The 26,399-nt window shown below is 43.2% G+C and overlaps 1 protein-coding gene across 3 annotated transcripts in view; it reads right to left on the bottom strand.

Annotated features, from left to right (window-relative positions):
- Positions 1-443: 443 nt before the first annotated feature.
- OLFM1 (olfactomedin 1) overlaps positions 444-26,399 on the bottom strand; it is a 51,906-nt gene continuing 25,950 nt past the window's right edge. For all 3 annotated transcript variants that reach the window (XM_039507098.1, XM_039507096.1, XM_039507099.1), the window contains exons 3-6: positions 24,263-24,418; positions 21,091-21,310; positions 8,713-8,819; positions 444-2,152 (exon numbers count right to left, since the gene is read on the bottom strand). In XM_039507098.1, the coding sequence (XP_039363032.1) occupies positions 1,478-2,152; positions 8,713-8,819; positions 21,091-21,310; positions 24,263-24,418 (1,158 nt within the window). In that variant the 3' untranslated portion in view covers positions 444-1,477. The remainder of the gene's footprint in view (positions 2,153-8,712; positions 8,820-21,090; positions 21,311-24,262; positions 24,419-26,399) is intronic.

Raw genomic sequence — 26,399 nt, 5'->3', positions numbered from 1 at the left:
GGCAGTGAATCAATACAGCATCAATGCTGTGCTTCCTTTTGTAGTAGAGACTGTTTATATGAATGAAGTGAGGAATTTAACTCCTTAAAGCAAAAGATACTCAGCTGCCCAAATCCCAGGGGCTGAGTGAAATGCAGGTACACATCAGGCAGAGCTCACGGGCAGTGATGCATACACCATAATCTAAACATATGCATAAGTCCTGCAACTGAGACAGCAGCCACCTGATTCTTGGAATGATGCACATTGGAAAGCAGACAATCCTCTGAAATTCCTGAAGCTGCTGCCAGCTGTTGTACACAGTAGGCCGTTTTTATCTTTTAGTTATCCCCAACACAAGATGGTTGCAGAGAGATATAATTGAGAATTAGTAACTCTATAATTTACTAATGTTCCACCCCCTACATACTCAGAGCCAGTACACAATAAACAAAACAGGGAAGTCTCCTAATATTTTTATTGTTCCTTAGATAACTGTGGATAGTACAAAGTTTTCCTCTTTAAAAAAATTAATTTCCTTCACAAGTCCATCCTCCTAAGACTTCATATGGGAATCTGATGCCACAGAATATCCACAGAAGCTATTTCCATCAATCATAATGCTGTGTAGATATTATAACAGTAAGAGAATATTTTTAAAATTAGCAACATGAAGTTGATTACCTGTGTATAAGGGGTGAACACTGATTCATCATCATTTTTTTAAGAAACGAAACCATCATTTATTAATCCAAACTACATCATTGCGTTTACAACATTCATTGCATAAACTAGACATACAAAGTTTTGCCACCTCTGGTAAATAACAGACATACATGATACAGTATATTTGCTGAATACATAAGTTCAAACAATATGGGTACAACAACTTGTTCATAATACATACTTAAACCATCGTGTTTAATAATTACTAAGACACAGATCCATGAGCTACTTTGGGTCTCAGCACAGTTAATCTAAGAGACAAAACCACAGTTGAGAGACAGTAGCTGCAATGGAATGCAAGTAAAACTAACCAGTGTTAGTCTTAACCAAACACCCCCTGGAGGGGGTCAGCTTTTCCACTTAGAAATACAAATCACACATCCATCATAGCTGACCATGATGTAGGAAAATGTCCATGCAACTCACACGTGAGAGAGAGCGAGAGAGCGAGAGAGAGAGAGACTCCCCAGTGATAATTTCCAACAGTCATTGCCTTACTTCTTTTGCATGTACTGGAGATTTGCTATTGGAACCAAAAGCAAAACAAAAACTTCAGTGTTTCTTTAAGTGCAGTTCCAGCTGCAAGTATATGATTATTCTTAAGTCTACAGAACACAGGCTTGGACTTCTAGAAATGTAGAGGTAATGCTGATGTCAGGTGTATGCTGTATAATCCTCTGTCAAGTTGTTCTTTATTTTGGCAGCTGTTTTTTAATGTGTGTTTCCTTGATATTAGTATTTTTTTTTAAATTAGTTTCTAGACAAAAGTGGACTACAATTCATCAGACCTGATGACGTGGAAGAGGGTGACGTTGTAAAGTATCTGATGCCCGTTGTTCCAAGCGTAGAGGGCTCGGTCCTTCGGGTTGTAGTCTAACATGGAAATGTGTGAGTATTTGTTTTGGAATGGGATATCAATGTACTCGTATGTGGAGGCGTTGGTCTGGTAAGCATAGTGCACCTTGGTTCCTCCTGAGTACCCGTTGGTGACGTAGAGCGTACCGCAGATGATAAAGGCCTCGCCGGCGCTGCGTTTCGGGTAGCTGGTGTTCCAGGTCTGCAGGCTCTGCAGGGTGTTGGGGTCCAGCTTGCTAATAACAATGTTCCCCGCGTTTTGATTGGTAGCATAGACAGCCCACAAGCCATTTTCATCCACCATGAGGTCAATGTCAGAATGGCCACCCCAGGCGTAGTGGTACATGTTGTTGTAGCCAGCATAATCCAGGCTGCGAGTCTTGAGGATGCTCTCTGTTTTCAAATCAAACCTGATGATTATGTGGCTTTGGTATTTGTTGAAATAGATCGAGCCATTGTAGACCACTTGGCCGGTGCCAGACCAGGGGTGAGGGAGACGGTGAGAGGTGAAATTGTCTGTATTCATGAAATCCGACATGCTTTTGTACTCTCGTACAAAGCGGTTGTTGTGGTAGCTATCCATGTACCAGACCTAGGCAAACAATGGAAACACTTCATGTTAGAAGGCAGCAGAGAACCACCATAACAAATGAGCAATAGAGAGAGAGATTCCCTCCCACACACTTCTGGAAGATACATAAGGTGGAGGGAGGGATAGCTCAGTGGTTTGAGCATTGGCCTGCTAAACCCAGGGTTGTGAGTTCAACCCTTGAGGGGGCCATTTGGGGATTTAATTGGGGATTGGTCCTGCTTTGAGCAGGGGGTTGGACTAGATGACCTCCTGAGGTCCCTTCCAACCCTGATAGTCTATGATTCTATGATCATAAGTTACCTTAGAAATTAAACTAGATGTTAAAAGGGAACATTCTGAAGACTAAACTAAGGAAGCCTCACTTTGAGGAGAAAAGCCAGTCACTCTTTTCCCACTGTGTCTCATTATACCCGCAAAGAATGGACAGACTGTTTCTGGCCTCACTGGTTCTAGACGTGTTGCCCTCTAGCTCATCACCAGAACACACATTCCAAGACCCTGCTTATTCAGAGAATGACATGGAGGCCTGCAGCTATTAACAGTAGGTTTTCTCTTGGACAGACACCAAGGGCCACAAGAAATCCAGAGCAAATTGCTAGGAGGAGAGGTTGTAATTGGCAACCTGCTTGAAAATGATGTATTTGGAGGATGCTACCAATGATCAAAAAAATAGGCCCAATCTAAAAAACAACTGATTGATTTAACTAGCGCACAAAAGCTTTCCAAGATGGGGAAGCTAACATCTTTACAGCAGCTCTGTAGTTTAAACTGTTGCCTTGAAGTACTGGGTGGTTGTCTTTGTCCTTTGAAAGGGCAATTAACATCTCAGTCTGCCTGGATAAAAACAGTATATTATGTTGATGCCTCTTTTTTGCTTCCTGTAGGCCTCATCAAGGCAGCATGTATTAAATTATATCATCTGCTGCATGGAACTCCATTAATTTGGCATAGACAAGAATATGAATGCAATCGCTCAGTGTCATGGAAATTCATTGGAAAGTCCTTATCCGTTTAAAAATCATGCTCTCCTGCATCAAAAGCTCAAAGCGAGGCCGCTACAAGACAATAGATAAAGACATCAAAATCTCACTATTGTTAGATTATTGGTTGATGGTGGAGATATTTTAGATTATTACTTAAATGCCAGTTCACTAAGGACACTGTCTAGACTCCTTACAAAATGCTTTAGTCATCTGCAACCAAGACTGAAGCAAATTACAAAGCAATACAGTTAGCAAGGAGAAAAAAAATCTGTCCTACTGACGACATTTTGTATGCAGCAGCCTAACAATAAGACAGCTGTTTTCTAGATCAGAAATTGTCTCAGCAGGAGAGAGAATATATGAAATAGGAGTAGAGATGACTTTTAGGAGGTGTATTTGCACGTCTTAAACAAATACAACTTTTGTCTGTATGGTCGTTGCAAAACCTCCATCGAGTTCTGTGCAGGAAGATTGAGCACAGGTATCAATGGGAAAATTCATATTAACCGCAGATGTGCATAAGTGTATAAGAACATAATAATGGCCATCCTGGGTCAGACCAAAGGTCCATCTAGCCCAGTATCCTGTCTTCCAACAGTGGCCAATGCCAGGTGCCCCAGAGGGAATGAACAGAACAGGTAAGTATCAAGTGATCCATCCCCTGTCACCCATTCCCAGCTTCTGGCAAACAGAGGCTAGGGACACCATCTCTACCCATCCTGGCTAATAACCATTGATGGACCTACCCTCAACGAATTTATCTAGTTCTTTTTTGAAGAACTTTCCAAGGAGACAGTGTTAAAACCCATATCTGGATTAGAGTAGGGTTTGGGATTCAGATTTTACTTTGAGATTCTGGCCCCAGTGAAATCAACAACAGAACTTCTAGGGCAAGGATTTCATCCCAGGAGTTCAGGCTTAAACTGAAGAGCACTGACTGATCTCATGAGATTTTGACTCAATCTAAACTGGAAAACAGATACCTTTTGGTTCTGGATCTGCCCTGGAATCAGAACTGTAAGGGGTGGAATCAAGACCAGAGATTTTAATCTAATCTCCATCGCCATCTGAAATTTTGAAAGGGTTTGGATAGAAACCCTGGTTCGAACCTATCTCTACTTTGATTAGCTATCCTCAAAAAATGTCCTGGGAAGTATTTGTCAATTTCACACTGCCCTTGTTTTGATCAAAGATGTAAAAGAGAATTATGCTACTTCCAGAAGGAGCTGCACTGCTTTGTGTAACCAAAGATACAGTAGATGTAACTGTAAATTCATAAAACATCCACGGATCAGAACCCCACCATGCCATCATTGCCAGGGTCCTATGAAGTCATCTGCTCTCACATGGATATAAACATCCACACATTGGGTTTGGTTGTTTATCTTAGAATGGTAAATTAACTTTAGAGCTCTGCAAAACATCTGCCCTGAACTTCAAACACAGCCCAGGTTTGAAACAGTCTGCAAACATGGATGAAGGATGTACACACAACTGCAGTGTTCCATGCCCCTCCTTTGATAGGCCTGAGATGGGCATCAGAAGATCCCAGATAGAACAAGACACCGAGCCCTCGGCAAGATGGTAGAGACAGGACATCTTGGGAGAAGGGATGTAGAGTTTCCCCCTTCAAAGGTGGAGTTTATTGAATTAGGGGTTCCAATTTTGGGGTTAAAGACCATTTTACCTTAAACTGAATTTACCCAGGAAATGGCAATGCTTTATAAAAATCAAAACTGAGCCATCGTATTGCTCTGCTGCTCCTGTTTCATTATTTGGCATTAAAAAGTAATATATGCCAAGCTCAGTGGGTATTTTAAAAACCATAAAAGCAGAAAACCTTGCTATGATGCTAACATTTTAGGGTGGCTGAATCGGATGAGATTCCTTGCTTCAGAAAACAAGAGATTGATAGCATTGTCTCGAGCCAGGCGTAGTGCAATCTAACTTTGAGCTAGCTTCTTCCACACACAGCTCTGCCAGCACACATCAATCCCAGCCTTCAACAGCCGCCTGCCCTTTCGTCGCCGGCCTTCTCCAGAGAGACTCACAATCATGCCCAATTGTGTTCAGTGATATTATGACATGAACAAATGACTCATTTAGGGACCTGAACAGAAGAACACCCAGCAAACGTATTGTGCGTTGTGATGTAACTTGGAGGTGATCAGCACTTTGGTCACCATCCACCATCGACTTCAAACTCTGCCACTTAACCCATGAAATTCATAGATGTGTATGTTTCAGATAAAATCTATTGTAAATAATACATGTACTTCTAAACTTAGAGCTACAGTCCCTAGACAACCTTGTTGCTCCCTTCCTACCTAAAAATATCATCTACCGGAGAAAAGAAACTGTGTGACAGCTATTAAAGAGAGGGCTCCTAGATGCTAAGATAATACAAATAATTAATAATAACGATAGACAAATAGCTTTCTGAAGATACTAGGAACCACGGAAGGCCCTTATAATGCAATCAGCCAATTAGAGTTTGTTTTGAAGATGTAATGGGCCGGATTCTCCTCTTGGACCAGTGTAAATCTGGAGTAGCTAAACTAACATCAATGGACTGAGTAAATACTCCAAAATTTAGCCCAAGCAGAATAATCCTGTGTCTTATTGAGAGTGAAAAGCGAAGTGATATGAGTACAGGGTTCTGGTTCTGCTCCATAATTACATTTTTAATGATGATGAGCATAACGTTTGGTTTAATTCTTGTCAGAAGTCATATCAGACGGATCCTGTGCAGCCAATCCTGTTACTGAACAGCTGACCATAAGCACTTAAATTAACAAGCCAGCCAGACAACTTCATTGATTATGTACTTTAAAAATCCCTATAAGCTTATGGATAAGCAAGGCCCGGCCTGACGGCAGAATACAATAGGTCTGCTCTGAGAACCAAACAGCACATAGCAGAAGAAGAATGAGTAACGAGATACTGTCACTCTGCTGCGCCAACCTCCATCAGACAAAGTGATTAAATCTGCATCAGTTAGAAGGTACAACAGCAATAAACTTGTAATGAAAGTTTGTCACCAGATCACTGTGTTCCAGCCTTGAAAATAAGCATTTTAGCTTCACTTTGAAATTTATCATTATATGGCAACAGAGGCTGGGGTTTTTTTTTTGACATAATTTCTCATCATTTCTTAAGGTTTGTACCACTGATGCCTGTAAGAGGGATGCCTGGGACTAAAATAAAACCCCTTTCATCGGGATTTTGGATCTTGCAGTTGACGCAGAGTCTCTTGGGCAAAGCCACTAAGGGGCAGGCAAGGAACTGGGGAGTTTCACAGATGCATAAGAGTTTTAAGGCCAGAAGCGATTATTAGGTCTTCTAGTCTGACCTCCTATATATCACAGGCCAGTACATTTCACCCAGTTACCCCTGGATTGAACTCAATAACTTGTTTGTTCATTAAAGCATCTCTTCCAGAAAGGCATACCAGCTTGATCTGAAAACATCAAGAGATGCAGAATCCACCACTCCTCTTGGTTAATTACCCTCACTGTTAAAAAACCTCTGCCTTATTTCCAGTTTGACTTCGTCAGGCTTCAGCTTTCAGCCAATGGTTCTTGTTATGCCTCCCACTGCTACAGTAAAGAGCCCTTTAGTATCCAATATTGGCTCTCTGTGAAGATATTTATACACTATAATCAAGTCACCCCTTCTTCTTTTTAATAAACTCAACAGATCAAGTTGGAGAGAGGAAGGGACAGACTGTCTGTCCCTCTGCATAGTGCCCTTGGTTTAATGCACATGTTCAGAACTAAGAAGGATCTCTGCACTGAAATTGACTTTGGAATCATCAGTAGGTATCTTCTTTCTAGTAGGCTTCCTCCCAGTCTCAGCCAGAGAACCCAAACAAAGGGCGAGCTATTAAATTATTTGCGCTCCCACCCTGCCTTAACGGTGCTGCTGCTCCCCCTCTTTTGACTAAGGCTGCATTAAACAATAGTGAATTTCCATTTAGCCAAGCTTTTTTCTTTGTTTGTTTTGCATCCTACAATGTCCTCAGCAAATGCCTTCAGATATTTTCCATTCCATCACTCATTGGAAACCTAGATTGATTTTCAGCTAGTTATTGGCTCCGTACCTCCTTGTGAACAGAGCTGCACAGTCTGAATTGAAAAGACCAAAACAGAGCAAAACAAAAACCTCTCTTGATGCAGCAAATTAATTCTAAACATCAATGAAGGTAGAGGAAGGAGGAGGAGGGGAGATGTAGCTTGGTCAGTTGACTTTATCTGAGAGATGAGCAGCAGTGTTATAGAAATTAATGGGACTTTGATGGTCCCTTCCTGTTGGCTAATAACTATCGGCCTGATTCTATACAGACTTGCACCTTGAGCCATCATCTACACCTGTGTGAATTTTGTAAAGCATGAAAAATAAATCTAGACTTGAACCACAAGCCTAATATTGGACTCTCCCTCTCATCTGCTTTGTGGAGGACACATACCTGTTCATTATGCTTTAGAAAACAGAGAAGCTTCAGACAGGGAAGCCTTTAAAAAAAATCTAAGGGAACATTAATTTTATAGAGAGCAGGCTGTTGCCATTAGCTGGCTAAACAGAAATGTGTATTCATCAGACCAATAAACAGCAAATGGATTTTAACTCAAAGCTGGTAATGAGAAGCTCCTAGAGCACGTTTTGCACTTGTAACATACTTGGAATTTGCATTCAGGTATCCAGCCGGAAACAAGGCCACTGTTTTACTGAGCCCCCTAGGAATGTGCTTTATAAGTTAATAAAAATAATTACAGATGGTGAGTAGCCTGCCTAGAATGAGTGTGATGGGTCTCAGTCCAGTTCCTAGTGCACTCATGTCCTCTCCATTAAGAACTCAATTGTAATTGGCCATAACAGGAAACTTGGTTGGCATTCTCAGTCGACAGGCTGAGGATGGACTGACCCATGGAGATAGTACTATCCTCTCCTCCCCAGGGGCAGTGCCTGCATGCCAGAGTGAGGCACCTGTGGTGGGTGGTTGGTTGGTTGGTGGGTGGGTGGGAGGGGGGAATTTGACCCATCATTACCAATGGATAAAGAGAGAACTCGAGGTGGCTGTGAGTCTGGAACTTTTCCATGACCAATAAAATTAACATAAAAAATAATGTCAGGAATAAAATAAATAAGTAAACCTCCCCCTCAAAAAAACCCCCCAACAATAACCAAAACAAAAAAACCAACCAAGAGGCAGAGCTTCAAGAAGTGTTACAATGTGTGTGGGTTGCAATGACTTGTGGTCAGTCTCTCCAACTCCCTTGCCTTTGGGCCCATCAAAGAAGAGCCTTTAGAGAACCCAATCCAGGTTTGACACATAGCCCAGCACCTGCTGAGCCGGACCTTATGAGTTTCATAAGTGCTGTGTGGATATGCACGCAGTGCAGACAGGGTCAATAAAGCTCAGACGCATCAAGTCTTTCCACTGTCTTCAGCGGGCACTGGACTGGAGATGTGATGGTGGACCTCTATTCCGAGTCTCAGTGCTTTGATGCAAAGAGCTCTGAGTAACATGGGACATGCTGTGTGTGGGGCGGGGGGAGGGGAACTTTGTAATCTTACCTTGTTTTCACCTTCTGGAGCTAAAGGATCTGTCATCCATGATCCAAACCTTGATCCAGAGGTTTTTATTGTGACTGGGTCACTTATTCCTGTCAGCTTCCCACAAGCTGTAAAAGAGCGGAAAGTCAGTGAGCAATGAAACAAATGAGTGAATAGGCTTCGGCGTGTGTGGCAGACCTGAGACATTCAGAACTTAGCCGCTCTGAGGAGTGACACTGGCATTAAGACTCGCCTGCGTTGCTGTGACATTGCCTCTCTCCAGTTGATAGGGAGGTAGTTTAATTAAGGGCAATTAGATTGCAAACAGCTGTCGGATGCTTTTGTTTGTTTCATTCCGCTTAATAACAATTGTCCCTATCACAGTGCCCCTAAGAAAATGAACTTTCCTGAAAACAGACGTGCTGCGAATGTCGCAGAATAGCAAATGAGGAGATGAGTTAGCCAGCGTCAGGCTGAGAAATTAGCCTGAATAGTGACTGCTCAGTTTTGCTGCAACAGACCTGGTGCTGCTCATTCTGAGTCTCCAAACATTCCTCTGACAGGTTAAAAAGGTGGGGCATTATATATAAATATACTTATCTTCCCAGCAAAACTATCTACCTGTACCTATCTGTCTTTTCTCTGGTGCCCAGCACCATAGTATCTAAGCACTTCACAAACAGTAATGTCTTTTCCTCACATACAACCGCCTGTGAGGTAGGGAATTCTTGCTACCTCATTTGTACAGATTGGGAATTGAAACACAACACAATTAAGGACATGAGTTTTAGAGGCACTGCACCCCTGCCGCTGGCTTTACCTGGAGTTTTGGATGGTCAGCATCTCTGAAAATCTGGTCGTAGTGATCTGCCCACGATCACACAGTGGGTCTGTAGCAGAGCCAGGAATTGTGGCCAGATCTCCCGATCACTAGTCTAGTGATATAACCACTGCCCAAGCTAGTGAGCTTACCAGAACTGGGATTTGAACCTACACAGACACATGCGCATTGGAACTAAAGTCTAAGGGCCAGATTTTTAAAAGGTATTTAGATGCCTCAGGATTTTCCAAAGCACTTAGGCTCCTAACTCCCATTAACTTCAAACCCACCGAATTCAAGGGGAGTTACATGCCTACACCCTTTTGAAAAGGCACCTATCTGTGACTAAATACCTTTAAAATATTGGCTCTAATGTCTTAACCCCTCATCCATTCTCCTTGCTCCTTCAATTGTCTGTATCAATCTCTCTCTTCCATGGTTCCACATAGTAAAATATAATCTTGTATCTTTCTCAGGATTCACACAAATAAATGTCTTCTGTGCTTCATTCTTAGTGTCTAAACTATAGCCATATGGTGATTTCATATTTACAATAATACCCCAAAGTTTCAGTAACACTGCCATCCCAGGCTGTTGAAACGCTCACATATACGCACTAAAGAATGACAAGGGGAAAGTCAACGTAAGATGCAGCAGAAGAAACTGAACGTACTGTTGCTACAGGAGCAGTCGTCTAAAACCGTCGCACCGGTTCTGCAAAGCAGCTCTTATAGAACCATGTCCTTTATAAGCTGACATAAGGGTAGAAGAATATGGATAACAATGCAAACTAAACTTGGGAAGGTGTTCGCTGGCTCTTATCTTTAGGTTTTTAAACCTGTGACACTTCACTCAAGGAGAAGGTCTCAGCAGTAAAGTGGAGTGTATGCTATTGTCAGTGGATTTTGATGCTTGAACTGAACTGCAGCGAACACGGTTTCTTTAGACAAAACTGGAAATCAGGGGCCAGATCCCTCAGGTGTAAGTTGGCTGTAGCTCTGCTGAAGTAAATGAAGCTGTGCTGGTTTACAGCAGTTCAAATCAGGCCCTTGATTTTAAGCTGTTATTAAGTACATGCCTAAGATTTCTGGGATATCTATTCTTTGAGTTTCCAGTTGGTCTGTTCTAATTAGCCAACTGGACGGCTTCTTAGCTATTCAGTAGTGGGTGAGATAGTTACCTCTGCTCCAGCCCCTTTACACTGGGCAAAAGCACCAGAGCAGTGAAAAAGGCCCCTAAATTTTCCCTAAAAGCCCTGTATATGGCTGAGAGACGTTGTGAAAGAGAGCCGTAAAGCAGGCTTCTGAGGCCCCCCTCCCAAGCCCTGGCATGACGGCGTGGCTGAAAGTGGGAGGAACGCATCAGGGACGGGGACACAGACACATCATGCAGCTCTGTGGAAATTCTGGGCCGCCCTGTAGCCCATCGGCCAGCCCAGCGAGGCTGTGGTAACTTAGGGGACTGTCTAAGTTACTCCAGAGACCCCAACACCACCTAGAATCAGGAAGGCAAAAGGTGCCTGGAAGCCATGTCAGCTATCCCATGGTAAAAAGACACTGGAGGCAATGCACTTTCCTGTTACAAGGTAAACTAGGGTAAGTCGCCCCTGGGTGGGTGATGTAGCACTGACCTCGCCTAGCTACCTGGCAGTAAACACTACAAGTGCCTTGTCCCACGTTAAGATTTTACGGGGACATAGCTATTGGTGTTTCTTAGCTTGCTGTCAAAACAAACAAGAAAACCCCTCATTGTATCAATGAAGACAAAGCCTTAGACAATAAAAAAATACCACCATCCTAGTGTGTGCCCCTGACCCCCACCGATAACAATACCATGCAGCCCAAAATGTAGGTTGAACGATGAACACTTCTTGACATGGACTGAATTCAGCCTAAATCCCTCTCAGCCACGGATGAGGATGAGGTATTGGTGAAAGAAGACGAAGAGTTAAAAGAATACGCGGGTAATTTCTTGCAAATTTTCCTGCACAGGACCAGCCTTTGTCTACTGAGCTTCCAAATGTGCCCTGCCATTCTCATACCTCTACATTGCTGTCAATTGATTCACTATCCCTCTATTTTCCTGGAAAAAATACTTGTATCGAGCCCATTGATTTTTTTTTTTTTACACGGATACCCATAAACTGGTGTTGTTTGCAAGTAGTTAGGCTACAGCTCACTATGCATTTAGCTGGAGACACATTTATAACAGTTTCCCAGTGGGGCACTAGGGCTGATCGTATTCCAGGCTAGAAGTCTCTTTCATGGTTTAAATCTGTCATGAGCCTCAGGTGCCAGTGGGCAAAATCTAAAAAGCTGGAGCTACACTGCCAGGATTTAGAAACATAGGACTGGAAGGAAGTTCCTGGGTCTTTGAGTCCAGGCCCTGCTATCACAGGTAACCCCATCACACAATCCTATTCATAAATTTAGCATGTAGATTAAGAACCTACCACTTGAACAAGACTTGTACCCTGGATCCTCAGATTAAAAGTCAGATGCATTATCAGTTTAGCCACCTGAGTTCCATCTAAGGTAAGATAACATCAGTTATTAGGTGTTATTGTTCTGGATGGGCAGCTACAATCCTTGCATTGCATTGGGAATTTTTAGTGGCATTTGTTCATTCCAGCCAAGAAACAACTACAGACATTACACAATGGTCTTTTTCATACCATGTGCTTAGTGATTGCTGGATATAAGCTGTGAGGAACTGTGTGTTGTGAAAAACTCTACGAGGTGCTGAATTCTTTCTGCTAGGCATTTAGACCCTTCAATGTGAATCCAGCTCAGCATCTCACAGGATAGGATCCTTGTATAGCCCCTCTATTATAAATAATTTGCACATATACTGTCTCGGATCTCAAACTGCTTTGCATACATTAATGAGTTATGCCTCAAAAGGCCCTGGTGACTGAAGGTTAGGGTGACCAGACAGCAAGTGTGAAAAATCGGGACAGGGGGTGTGGGGGAATAGGAGCCTATATAAGAAAAAGCCCCAAATATCGGGACTGTCCCTATAAAACCGGGACATCTGGTCACCCTATTTAAGGTTCTTGATTGTCGTCCCGTTTTACATCTTGGGAAGTTGAGGCACAAAGAAATTATCTGATTTGTTCAAGGAGATACCGTGCAATGAGTCAGCGGCGGAGCTGGGACTAAAATCCAAAATTCCTGACTCTGCAGCCCCTGATTTAACAACACTGCCTGTCATAGAGCCTTTTAATTCTTAACTCCTCATTGAATGGGCCTTCTTTCTGGAACTCCTAAATTATGCTCCTTAATCACACCCAAGGGCTCACTCTTAGCAACAAAGAGCAACCCTTTCAAACTCTTAGGTGCTGAGCATTTGCCTACGTAGCAAACTCAGCCCTTCTGGGCTCAGAAAATACGAATAGCAGGGATATGTGGGCCGCCCCTTTGTTCTGTGTTCATACAGCACCTAGCGCAACGGAGTCCTACCCAGGGCTCCTGCATGCTACCACAATAGAAATAATTAATAATAATATGTGCAGGGCTCAGTCACGATCTTTATGCTTCTTTATACTCACACTCATGTTTTTCATACTGAATATCCCCATATTTGGGTAAACCCGAATAACCCCCAAATAGCTCAGTGTTTCTGCTTGTTTTTCCTATGACTCTTTTCGTGCTTCAGTTATGCAAGTTCAGACATTTGGAGGGTATTTCAAGTCCCTGGGTGGTCAGACTAGCATAAGATGACTTGGGTTTGCTTTATGTTGTCTCCACAAATTATTCCCGGATGCAGGGGGGGAAAAAGGAGGGGCTTGAAAAAAACAAACACGACTGCACAACTGCTATGGAATGGCAGGTTTCTTAAGGACAGGTGAGACAAACATCTGTCAGGCAGGGTCTAAGCATACTTAGTCCAGCCTCAGCCTGGGGGGGATGGACTAGGTGACATCTTGAGGTCCCTTCCAGCCCTACATTTCCCCAAGTATCGTGTCAGATTTATTTGGGGTCCTGTACAGCCCGACTGCACAGGGCTAGAGAGTGGCAGTCAGACTCACCCAAACACCAGGCTGGCTCAGCAAATATAGTTTGAGGCTGAGATTTTCAAGGCTCAGTTCACTGGTGTTCCACATGATCCCTTAATCACCCTCGAGGGAGGCGAGGGGATACCTCAGCCATCTAACATGGGTTCCAGCTACGGCTGTCATGTCTTCACTAGTCTTGTAATAGGGGTTAAAACACCTCTTTTTACACAGCCAGTGCGTGAGGAGTGGTGTCCGAGCAGCCATTTTAAAGCCATAGGATCTTTAGATTCATGGCTAAGGTCTTGCTTGATTTTGGACTTAACAGTTATTGTGAGTCACCAGCACGACAGGCCAAGTTCGGGCCTTGCTTCATTGCTGGGGATAGATTCCCCCCCACCCCCCGGACAGAGGGAATCCCATGGAAGTCAAGGGAAATTATTTGTATCCTGCAGCAGGACAGTGACAGGGCTCTACTGGTGGGGGTGGAGCAATCACCACAGGCAATCTGCTGGCGTGGCCTGAGTGAGCGTCTAATGCCGACAGACCCCGGTCGCCAGCAGGCAGAATTGAACCTGGGACCTCTGGAGCTTAGTGTATGAGCCTCTACCACACAAGCTAAAAGCCTCACAGCCCTTAGCTAAGGCTGTGGCAGACTCATTAATTTCTAAGTGGTCTTGGTGCCACTAAATGGGACAGAGCACCACACCCCAGAGGTGTGTGGGTTACAAGCGCTACGAACTGTGAGCTCTTTACATCTGCTTTTAAAGGAATAATATGAACTCACCCAGATGCTAGCAGGCAGCTCAGGGCATGGAGGTGGCAGCGGGGGAAGGGTTATGCCCCTTTGAGCCAGGGAGCGGATTCGCAGGCTGCAGCGCCTGTGTGGAAGCATAGGGAGAAGCCCACTTTGTCTTCGTCCCCACTACCCAATCCATCCCAAGGCCGTCAGACTTTCACCCTGAATTTGTTAATCCAGCAATGCACCTCCATTTGCACTCACTGGGGACGCATCTAGTCCAGTGTGATTTCACACACCCCTATTGTAACACTGGGGGCATTGGGATCCACTCTCTTCCTTTGCAAGGACAGTTCTGAAGGTGGAAATGGACTTTAGCAACTAGAAAGCTCAGCACTGATCTTGCCTTTGTCTTCTGGCTGGGAGACCTCTAATCTGACTGCTAATCAAAATGCAGCTGGGATGGACGAATGCGTGTGTAGTGAGGAGAGGGGAGAACACACTCCTCCAGTCCCAAAACTGTACGATTGTGGGGTAGAGTTTTGATGCTGTTGTTTTGTTTTAGGGATCAGCTCCCTACTCTGTGCCGAGCCCCATTTCATATTAGGGTGCGCACATTCTTCTTAATCCTTGGACAGAGAGCGCTTCAAGAATCAAGGGGAAGCTTGAAAGGGAGAGAATTCCAAACCTGCAGCTGCTATCTCACACTTGCCCTCTAATGCAAGGAGCAATTCTGGGTGATATTCTCGCTGCTTCTGCAAGAGTCCTCTTTGGCGCCTGCATGGAAACCTTCACATCGCCATAGAAAGAGCGATCTTTACAAAATGTGAACAGAACAACAAACTGAACCTGCCTTTGGATAGATACGCTCACCCCCCCGGGTCAGGCAATGTTGTCAGTATTGATTCTTCAGTAAAGCTTAGGTGAAATAAAAAAGCATAGGGGGAGAGGGACTTTGTCTAAAACAAATCGTTCTGCAGCAGCGTGGAGCTCAAAACAATGGGGGTTACGGGAGGAAAAATACCGAGGAACTGGGAAGGGGCCCTCAGACGCTGTGAGATGTCTCTGTCACGAGTCCAGCACCTTCAAGCTGGCCAGGCCCATGTGGGCCAGGTATTTGGTAGCTTTTTAAGTTAGTAATACTGTAAATACCCTCTAGACTGTGAGCATGGCTTGGACAGAGACTGTTTTCTTTGTTATTGTCTGTACAATGCCTAGCACGACAGAGCCCTGATCCTTCACTGAGGTTCCTTTGCACATCTCCAATACAATTTTTTTTTCCAGTTATAGAGCTGAGCAAATAACTAACAACTAACTTAGTCAGCAAATTTGGGTTCATTTTGTGCCGGTGGAATATTGGTGAGCAGATCAAAATTTCCTTGATTTTTTTGCTATGATTTTAATCAATTAATTCTATTCAGTTCACATTTTATATACTCTGAAGTAGCAAGGAACCTTAGGAATTTAATCCATGTTGGTTAGCTGCAGTTTACCCCTTAAACTACAAGACAGGACAAGCATAGAAGCACTTCCAGGGCAAATACTTGCAAGCACAAATTGCAAAATCTATTCCCACAAACGCTTGCTGTAGAATTCACTTCCTGCAAATATCTGAGCCAGTAACACTCAGATGCATGAATGGCGACAGATGGCCAACGCAAACCTACTTAAAATATACCAATACCTAGTTGCAGAAGGTTGCCTGCATGATTTGCCCAGCTGGGCTGGTCTACATGGGATTTTTTAGCCCAAAGTGTTCTGTAAATGACTGGGCTACCTCATCAGCCCAGGAAGGAATCAGGGCCACGCCTAAGTCGGTTTCAGGTGCTTGCCTCTGAGCCCATTTATCATTCAAGCACAAAACTCAGGAGACAACACCAAAAGAAATCAGTTCCCCAGACCAAGAGAGAATCTTTTCCCCTTGCCTGTCTCATCTCCCCCTAAAAGAGCCCTTAAATTCCCTGCTGAGTCTCGTGACTGGCAGGGAGCCCTTAACCCTTCCTCAACTGTTTTACCCTATTGCAGATCCCAAAACCTTTATAACCTATGTAGAAGAATTATTTCATCCATCGCTGCAGCGCAACCACCTCTGAGATGGAACATGTTAAACAACACACACCACCACTCAACAACAGTTTGGGCTAGATAACGACGAGCGCCAGGCCAGAGTGTTAGCTTTGGGACGACAAAGATTTTCAGCACCAGAGGATCTGAGCACATGTAGGGAGAATGCAATTACCCAACGTGGAGCTGAGCCAGTGGGGGGATAATTGGCATAGACTGTGGGAAGGACCTGCCATTCTTAACACCCACCTTAGTGCTCATTTTACAGCACTAGGTCCCCAGCAGCAAAATACCTGCTGGTGTTGCAATAGCCTGATTTTCAGAGGTGCTGAAATGAAGTGAACTACAGCTGCCAGCATCTCTGACAACCATTCCTTTAGCTTTCAAAACACATTCCTACTCAGCCGCGTTCCGGCGGGAATACAATGGGTTTGATTGAACCCAGCTCCGAAACGTACTAGAAGTCCTGCATGTTCAGGGCTTGAAATCAAAGGGCCCACTCCACTGCTGAGCGGCTCCACTTTTGCAGCAGCCTATCACAATTGAAATCAATGGAATCACAATGGCGTAAAACCGATGTAACCTAGTGGAGAATGCGACTCCAACACTTGGACAGAGACTGGGGCTGTGCACAGAGGAATTTTTGTTACCCCAGGAGCTGAGTACTAATAAACTCCACCGAGGGCCAGGCTGCCATGCCCTTACTCATGCTGAGTAGTACCTTACTCGGTAAACAGTTCCAGTGGTATCAGTGGGGTGGGGTTACATACGGAGCCGGGTGCTACTCAATTGGAGTGAGTGGCTCACAGTCTGGTTCTAAACAGGTGATAATGGTGAGATCGGAAGCAGAATTAGCAGCATGCGAAGAGGCTTATTTTCAAAAGACCCAGATTCTCCTCCTCAGAGAACCCGAGATCAGTGATATACTGGGACGGATCTGGAGCCACTTGTTAAAGTTCTGCCACCGAACTCAAGGGAAGGTCAACATGGGCTCCCTGCATCTGATGGAGTCAACTTGGGCCACACCCTCAGTTGGTGGCAGTCACCACAGCTCCACTGAAATGAGCTGGCCCCTTCTCTCTGGTCCTGTTGCATCATATCCCTAGAGCCATTTTCAGCCCTGGCTCTCTCCCACTTCCCCCTTCAAAGGAGCAGTACACACATGCTGTTGCAGTCTCAGTGCACCCAGGGCGGTTCTCAGGAAAAAGGTGCAAATGCTTCCCGCAAATGCACTTCACATTTGTCTGCCAAGTGCTGCAGACGTCCTCCGGGAGGAGAGCTGTGAATACAGCAGTCTGCAAATATGCACTCACCTCGGCCATGTTCAATGCCCCCTTTCCTCTCTTCCCCGTGTCCTTTTTCTTTTCAAGCAACTGGCTAAAACGGCATTTGCAAACTTGGGGCCCAGATCCTCAGCTGGTGTATAACAGCAGAGCTCCACACAAGTCAGTGACACTGCTGATTCACACCAGTTGAGGAAGCCGACCTTGAGTATTTAAAATCAGGTTTCTAAAACCCTATCAGGCACCTAAATACAAGCAGCCTGACAATCAAAGATGCTGAGTTCCTATAAGTACCATCGACTCCAATGGGATTTGTATATGCTCAGTATTTGTGATGCTAAGTCTATGTGCATTTAGGTTCCCAAATAGGGATTTAGGAGACTAGCATTGAGCATCAAGGTATGAAAATGTTGGTCCTAATAAAAGAATTAATTTTAAAATTACATGGGTGAGTTTTCATGCAAACTGAATTTTACATTCATGCACGCAAGCATTCCTGCTAAGAAGAGCTTGCATGCAGGATTACACCTGGTCATGCTGTCAAAGAAGAGGAACAATCTGATGTGACACCTCTGACCAATCCCAACTAAGCAACTGAATTCCTCAGTTGAGCATTTGTGGTCAAGCTACAAAAGAAACAAAAATTAGGGAAGTTATTTAGCTAATGAAATTTGAACACACACACACATTAGGGTAACGACTGGATCTAAAGAATTTTTGCAAAGAGGGCTGTGTTGTTTAAATAATTATTCACTGCAAATTATTTGCTTAGCTCAAATTATCAGAGGGGGAGCCGTGTTAGTCTGGATCTGTAAAAAGCAACAAAGAGTCCTGTGGCACCTTATAGATGTGGAGGTGAAGACGCACTTCTTGCATCTGACGAAGTGGATATTCACCCACAAAAGCTCATGCTCCAATACGTCTGTTAGTCTATAAGGTGCCACAGGACTCTTTGTTGCTCTTAGCTCAAATTAGATTCCCCAGTTCCTCCATTCTTCTCCTTGAAATCACACACACCTTTGGTCCATGTGGTATTTATCACATGTTCTGGGTGCATCTTTACAGAAGCCCTTGGTTAAAACATTGACAGCACAATACTGCTCCGCTTTCAGGTACAGCTGTGATGTTTTTCTTTCTGCTCTAGAATGTTAGTTTTTCCTACTATGCCCTCTCTTCGGTTCCTACAGCTAACGCGACTAAAGGTCAGCAGAGAGCTGGCAGTGGAAAACAGAAAGAGTCTCTTATTTCTCAAGAGACAGGATGGGAACACAAGAGACAACCAAAAGTGATAGATTTGAAGAGACGCTCTCTACGGTGGGACAGAAAATAGATCACTGCTCTCCATTTGTTACCTCATGTGAAACCCCGTCTCTTCCGTCAAAAGAGAAGAAGTAAAGACAGCTGCTTCCTCACAACAGAAGTCTCTTGTGACTAAGGCACTCGACTGGGCCTCTGGAGACGTGTGTTTAATTCCAGGCTCTGCCACAGACTTACTAGGTAACTTTGGACAAAACACTTTATCTTTCTGTCTCTCAGTTCCCCATCTATAAAATGGAGATAATGATACTTCCTTCGTCATGCTCTTCCCCTCTCTTGCCTGTCCAGATGGTAAATTCTGGGGGGCAGGGACTGGGCCCAATCCTATCTGAAGCCTGTAGCTACTACCATAATAATAATAATAATAAATAATAATAACCAGGTTCCAGCTTTCTTTCAAACATTTAGAGTGAAACTCAGAGGGCCCAGGACGAGGTCTGTGCACCACTGATTTGCCACTGAAGCCATACTTTGAGGTCTTAAATGGGGCACAGACCTTTGTGCTGTGAATTTCACCATTATAGCACAGAGGTGGAGAATTTTTCTTTACAATCCAAAAACCACTGCAATATTGTACCCGGTAAATAACAAGGAGCAGCAGCGGCATGCCTTGCATGCATCTCTTCAGCAGCGGGAGGGGGAGAAAGCAGCTTTTCCAAGTTGTTTTATTTTTAAATCAAGGGGCCTGATCCTCAGTTGGTGTAAATCAGCCTAGCTTCATTCCTTTAGACTGAGCTGATGTCTGAGGACCTGGCCAATCTTGTTACGTTTCCTTTGGACATGGGCTTTTCCCTTCCCCAACAGAGAGAGATGGTGGCATTTTCAAAAGCGCGTACGTAACTTACGAGCCCAAGCTTCATTTTCAAAACGAGTTAGGCACAGAAGAGCCTAAGTCCCTTTGACTTTGAATTAGACATGTACTCTAGAGACTGTGTGTTAATGACTTGAGTCACTTAAACACTTTTGCAAATTTTACCCACAGCTCCCATAGAAATTTGTCTGTGCATATATAATGTTCTAAATGAATTCATTTTCCTCTGTGGGCTTTTAGCTGACAGGTGGGTTACAAGGTAACAGATAACAAGCTAAAATAATAACAGCAATCAATTTCTAAAGGGAGGAAGCTTCCTAACAAAGGTGGAAAGGTCTAAAAACAAACAGAAACAATCCCAATAGCATAGACAGTAGAAAAATAAAATGGTACCTTGCCAAAAATATACAGTGATGAGAAGGCAGCTGATCTTTACTGAAGTCACATGAGAGTATAATTTCAAATGTGCTACCGAAATAGACTGGTGGATCGGTTAATGTGTTCAGATGACTTAAATTGCTTAACAAGCAAGTCAATAATGTAAGTGAAAATTAAATCAGGAGGGAGCTAGGTCAACAAATGTTGGGGAAATGTCTTGCAACAAGTACACAGAATGCAGAATCCCCCCTTTTTCTCAAACATTTTCACCCTCCACCTGGGGCCACATTCTGATTTGAGTTACACTGGCGTGTTCTCCAGAGGAAATCTACTGATTCAGTGGGGTTCTGGCCAATGGATAACAGCTGCAGTGAGATCAGAATCTGGCCACCTGTGCTTTACAACTTCTATTTACTTGGCCTGATTGATAGGGTTCTACTCCTTCACTGAAGGGAAGTGATGGGTTGGGGTGGGGGTGGGGGGGGGTGGGGTTATATTTTTTATAGAGCTGCAGCCCACACACAAACATGAGCAAATACTGGTGAGGGTGTGCTCTTTTCTGATAAAAAGTCATGCCCCACATACATACTATTTAAAATGGTATGTCCCAATTCTAGCTAGCAGAAAGACTGGACATTGATACATCATTTAAGTGGAGACCCAGTGTTTGCATTGCATAAGCAGTATTTAAAATAGACTATTTCCCATATTTCACTGCTAACTTTGCAAAGTCTCATGTCCAACTAAGGATATGATCCTGCATGCACTTGCGCCATGAGTAACTCTACTCAGGTGAGTAGCTACTCATGGTGGTAAAGTTACTCGTGTGCATGTGTGTTTACAGGATCGAGCCCTGCTTTGTGAGCTCATTTCTTATAGCCAGTGCAGTGAAGGCACAAGGAGATGTCCAGGTCAGCACCGCTACCTCCAGACGTTATATGTACTTTACATTGCTGGTGTTTTGCCAGTGCCACCATATTGTTCTGAGCCTACCTAATTTTTGCATGCATGCACGGAGCCTTTCTTCAAGATTTGACACTCTGTTCTGAAGCTCTTCGTAGTCATAGGCGCCAATCTCCTCCTGGAGTTCGTTTAGAACTGACGTCAGATTCTGGACCTCCTCTTTAAACTGCAATACCAATTTTGCATCGGCTTTGTACTCTTCCAACACTGGTATCAAAGGCCTAAGTTCCTCCATTTTCGCTTTTATTGCCTGCAAGGTTAAAATAAGCTTGGTTCAGTGCTATGCGTGCAAAAATCTGCAACACTCTGCCTTGATCTGGCTGCTTCCTACGTGAGTGCAATGTTCTTATCCCCACAATTATTCTTATCATTATTATTTTTTTGGTCCAAATGATGTATTAGAAAGCGTATATTAAACAGTCTGCAGAACACCAAAATATTTGGGAAAGGCCTTTATTTGTCATTTTTAGAATGCAACATCTTACGGTTACATGCTTCAGATCACATACACAAAGAGTTCTGGTTTTTTTTTCTTTAAAAAAAATTATGTATATATATGCATTGACAAGGGTTTCAAACTAGTCATGAAATGCATCTACAATTGCATGCAAAAGAAGATCTCAGTTGTGGTTCAAGGTTCCTTAGTGAGATATGGTACTAATTTGGAAAATAATAAATAACAAAATAAAGGCATGGTGCAAAATGCTCTGTGACCCTCTTTTCATGGTTACATGGGAGTGAACTGCTTCTTCAGTCACTGCAGCATTGAAAAAACTTTCTTTTAAGTTAGCCCTGTAAGCAAGAAAATGAAATACTGTTGAGGAGCTAGCTCACTAACCTGCCTTACACAGACATCCAGTCATAAACAAATAGTCTTATGATAAGAAAAAAACCCAAACGCAACTCCAAACCACTCACATTTTAACGCCGGAGTTGGCACAAACAAAATGCTGTGACTGCGATTTGAAATCATGCCTGGGCAGGGCTGGCTCCAGGCACCAGCGAAGGAAGCAGGTGCTTGGGGCGGCCAATGGAAAGGGGCGGCACGTCTGGGTCTTCAGCGGCAATTCGGCGGCGGGTCCCTCAGTCCCTGGAAGTGAAGGACCCGCTGCCGAATTGCCACAGAAGAATGAAGTGGTGCGATTGAGCTGCTGCCAAAGTGCCGCTGATCAGTTTTTTGGGTTTTTTTTTTCCCCGCTTCGCCGCTTGGGGCGGCAAAAAAGCTGGAGCCGGCCCTATACCCGGGCAGCAATTTATACAAACAATTCTTTAATGCTATTTTATCATGCTAAAAATATTATTTTTTAATTTGTTTCTCCAGAAACGCAGCCATTATTTTGCCAAACTGTTTTTGTTTGTTTGTTTGTTTTTTAATGAAAAGAAAGGCGGTCTTTAAAGGCATAGTACACAACATTTTGTTGAAGATGCTGAGATCCCTTAGACAACAATGCACATGTAAATATGCACGCACTTACCATTTAATGAAGCATTGGATAGTATTCATAATAGGTAGGCTTGGAAGGATTAGATTTTTATCGATAAATGTTGATAAACGTCGATTTCACCATACACACAGAAACCGAGGAAAAAATATTTCCATCAGTTATAATTGAAATTTACAGATAGGGAAAGTACGAAAAATTCAACCTGAGAACAGTTTGGGTTAAAGGTATTTCGTTTTGTACATTTCAATATATGATGGTGGCAATTTGTGTTTTAATAGTTATAGAGCTTTAACTTTCTGATTCTCAGTGTCTACTGTCATTAAATAATGATTAGCTTTGTGCCCCTCATTGTCCGACACCTCATACTTTCCCTCAACTGTGAAAATTTAAATTGATCAACTGGGGCAGGGGGAGATTAAAAATAAACATTTGTATTATCTGTCAAAATTATTTAAAAAAAAATAAAAATCGTATTCTACCAAGCCTAATAATAGGCCAGATTCTGATCTCAGTTAAACCAATGTAAATCCAGAATAGCACCAGTGACAGTTCCATTTCAGATTCTTATATAATGCCTAGGACCAGGGCATCTGAGTGTCTTGTGGAATTACTCTGGATTTATACTGGCATGAATGAGATTGGAAACTAGCCCATGTAGTGAAGCGTTATTTGTTTTCCATGCTGCTCTATTTCAGGTGACGAGTTCCCCTCCAGTGGTTTTATGTGTACTCTCTAGTGAATGCATCACCATGGTGTGCGTGCATGTGTGTGTGTGGGGGGGGGGGGAGATAAAATCACATTGTTAGAGCTGAAAGTTGTCTCAGCCTAGCAGGTCCTAACCTGAGATCTAAGCTGAAGAACTGAACTTGAGGGTCAGAATTAGTTGAAAAATGAGGGTGAAATTGACAATTTTCACAAATATTCTTTCCCATTTTTTTTTAATTCAGAATTTTGGTATTTCAAAATTGAAAACATCATTTAAATCTTGAAATGATTCAAGAAAATGTAATTGAAATATTTCTCAAAGAATGTGAAGGGGAAATTCTCTGGTGCCACTGTAGTATTGTATTCCGTTTGCTACTTAAATGGTAGCAATGCTTCAACTCATGGGCTGTTTCAGAGGAGAATAAATGGGTCCACGATGTCAGTCTGGATGGGATCTTTCCCCAAACCCAGTGAAATCCTGACCCCATTGAAGTCAGCAGTAAAATTCCTATTGACTTCAGTGGCACCAGGATTTCACCCCAAATCCTTTCCCGCTCCTTGGTCGATGGGTGATCTGTTTCACTCAGTGAGAATACTAATGCTCAAATATAGGAATTGCCTACCTGTTTACTGAGGCTACCTAACACCAGGACTTTGGGTAATTACTGAAAAAGAAGCAACGTATACACTTTACCAGCATTTTTTCCTCCTCATTGTTGCCATATCACTCTGGTCATTTGGTCTTATATTTACAAAGTAAGAGTGTACATTAGGAGACCTATTCTCAATGCACGCTTGAAAATTCCTTCCTGGAAATTCAGTGCATTCAAGATCTGATTCTATGCAGGCAAAACTCTTTTAGACATCACTGTTTGCAGAGTAAGGCCCAGAATGCAGTGGCAATAGAACCCTGGGGTGGTGCCACCCAATAGGTTCATCTACATAGAAGTTTGGAGAATTGTTTTTGTCTTCTCTGATCATTTGGCCCACGGTATATTGGGGCAGAGGAAGAGACACTGCAGCCTCATTAGCAGGCTGGAGGATGTACATACCTTAAACTGTCTTGCCAGGTGTTGTTTGTGACTCTCTTCCACTTGCTTGAATTTCGATTCCAACCCCTTCATCTGGTTCTCCATCTTCTCTACATATTGTAAGTCTCTTTGAGTTCGCCTGTCCAATACCTCTATGGACTGAGACATATTCTGCACCTGTCCAAAGAAATAAAAAAATAAAAAGAGGCAACACAATCAAAGGAGGAAGTTTTCATAAGAGCTAGGCAGCATCATTCGCCTCATAATACAAAACATTGACCTTTTCCCACTCAGTCAACAAAGCTAAAGAGGAATCCGCAGCTGCATTATTTACTAGTTAATCAGCAGCATCTGATGGTATTACGACCATGTGCTCCAAAACAGAGCAAATTGGTTTCATAAACATTTATTCTGCCATGCGCCAGAAAATAATCCAACAATCATGAATGCAAATAAGGACTGTAGGCAAGTAGAAAATGTATTAGTCTTAATGGTCTCTCTGATTGGCTGAGCCAGCGTACAATGCCTGCCTTTGCAAGTGGAAAGACTGTTAGTTAAACAGAAGAATATTTGACTAAGAATAATACTTCTGTTCATGTATGAATTATCACTGCTTCGTGTACAGAAGGAGACATTCACTGATTGACTAAGTGACAGCTTTAGACCCAGCTAGCAAAACCTCACTATTCAAACAGCGTGGTCTTTTCTTTATTACTAGTTGTATGTCACCAGTCACAAAGAATACATTCAGAGGTAGGCAATGCCGTATAAACTGGCAAATGATACATGCATTCACAATTAAAGGCTAATATTTCCATATTTCGCCTCTGATTATGGTGGTTGCCATTTCTGGCTGACCAACTTGAGACCTCTGATTTTAGTGGCCACTAACTCAATAATGTTTAAGGTTGGAATCGGTGCTAGATACCACCAGCGAACTCAGTTTTCAAATGTTTTAAAACATTTATCTCCATCTTGAGAGGTGTTGTGAGAACACTGACCTGATTTTGAAGGGTGGCCATCAATTGATTTGCTAAATTCCATTTCCCCCCCTCCCAATATTTGTGCCATTACGGGATGTTAACTATGACCCCAATTCAGGAAAGCAATGAAGCCTGAAAATAGACTGTAAGCTCCTGGGGGCAGAGACAATCTTTTTGTTCTGTATTTGTGCAGTTCCTAACACAATGGAGTCCCAGGACTCCTCAGATGTTACCACAATACAAATAAATACAATGCAATGCAATACAATAACAATAACTATTATTAGAACCCTATTGATTTCAGTTTGGAATACGCCAGTTCTTAAAGTGAAGTGTGTGCTTAAATGCTTTGCTGAACTAGGGACTTAGTTAGGGCACTGAGAGCCTGGTTCGCCTTCCACTGAAATTAACGGAATTCTTATTGGAACCCAAATCTTAAGGAAATATTACTCTTTGTACCTTGCCCATAACTTCCTCTGCAAGCAAATTCCAAGAAGCTCTCTGAGTTCCATACCACCACAATTAGCTCCTGTTTCCACATTCAATGCTCAGTGAAGCTAAGTGTAGTCATATTGGACTTGGGGGATGGGGAAGAGATGACTGGCATTCAGTATTTCCTCCAGGGAGCTTCACTGAGCCAGTCTAACTCCTCTTGAACACGGCTGTGGGAGATGTGTGTGGTACCAGATGCACGGGCCTCTTGGACTTTGCTGGAACCAGCCAAGGGACAAATACCAGCTTTTCTCTAAGTTTTGTGAAATGATTGAGGTTGCCCATAATTAACATTTGATGACAAGGACAATATGAAAAGTAACATTCAAATAATAAGGGGAACCCATGCATCAAGGTTTGATGGCTTGTGACATGCTAAGATGGAGAAGCTCATTGTCCAACCAGTGCAAATGGTTTCATGGCTAGTAAATTTCTCTCAGCTCTGGTCAGGGGACTGTGATGAGAAGAAAGAATCTTCAGTATCTAATTCCAGCAGTACCACCCATCCACACCCGGCAACAACTGACCCAGTCTCACCCAGGCCATTGCCGAGAATCAGGCCTTTAGGTAGACTGCACCGAATGGGGAGAAGGAGAAAAAGAAGTGAGTATTTTTCTGTGCTGGTGAACAGTAAGGCAGTAATTTCCTGCAATGGATGGGGAGGAATCTAAGGAGCTTTGCCT

Source organism: Mauremys reevesii, linkage group 19 (genome assembly GCF_016161935.1).
Source record: "Mauremys reevesii isolate NIE-2019 linkage group 19, ASM1616193v1, whole genome shotgun sequence".
Lineage (NCBI taxonomy): Eukaryota > Metazoa > Chordata > Testudines > Geoemydidae > Mauremys > Mauremys reevesii.
The sequence above is the reverse complement of the archived record's forward strand: the minus strand, read 5'-3'. Positions and strand labels throughout refer to the sequence as shown.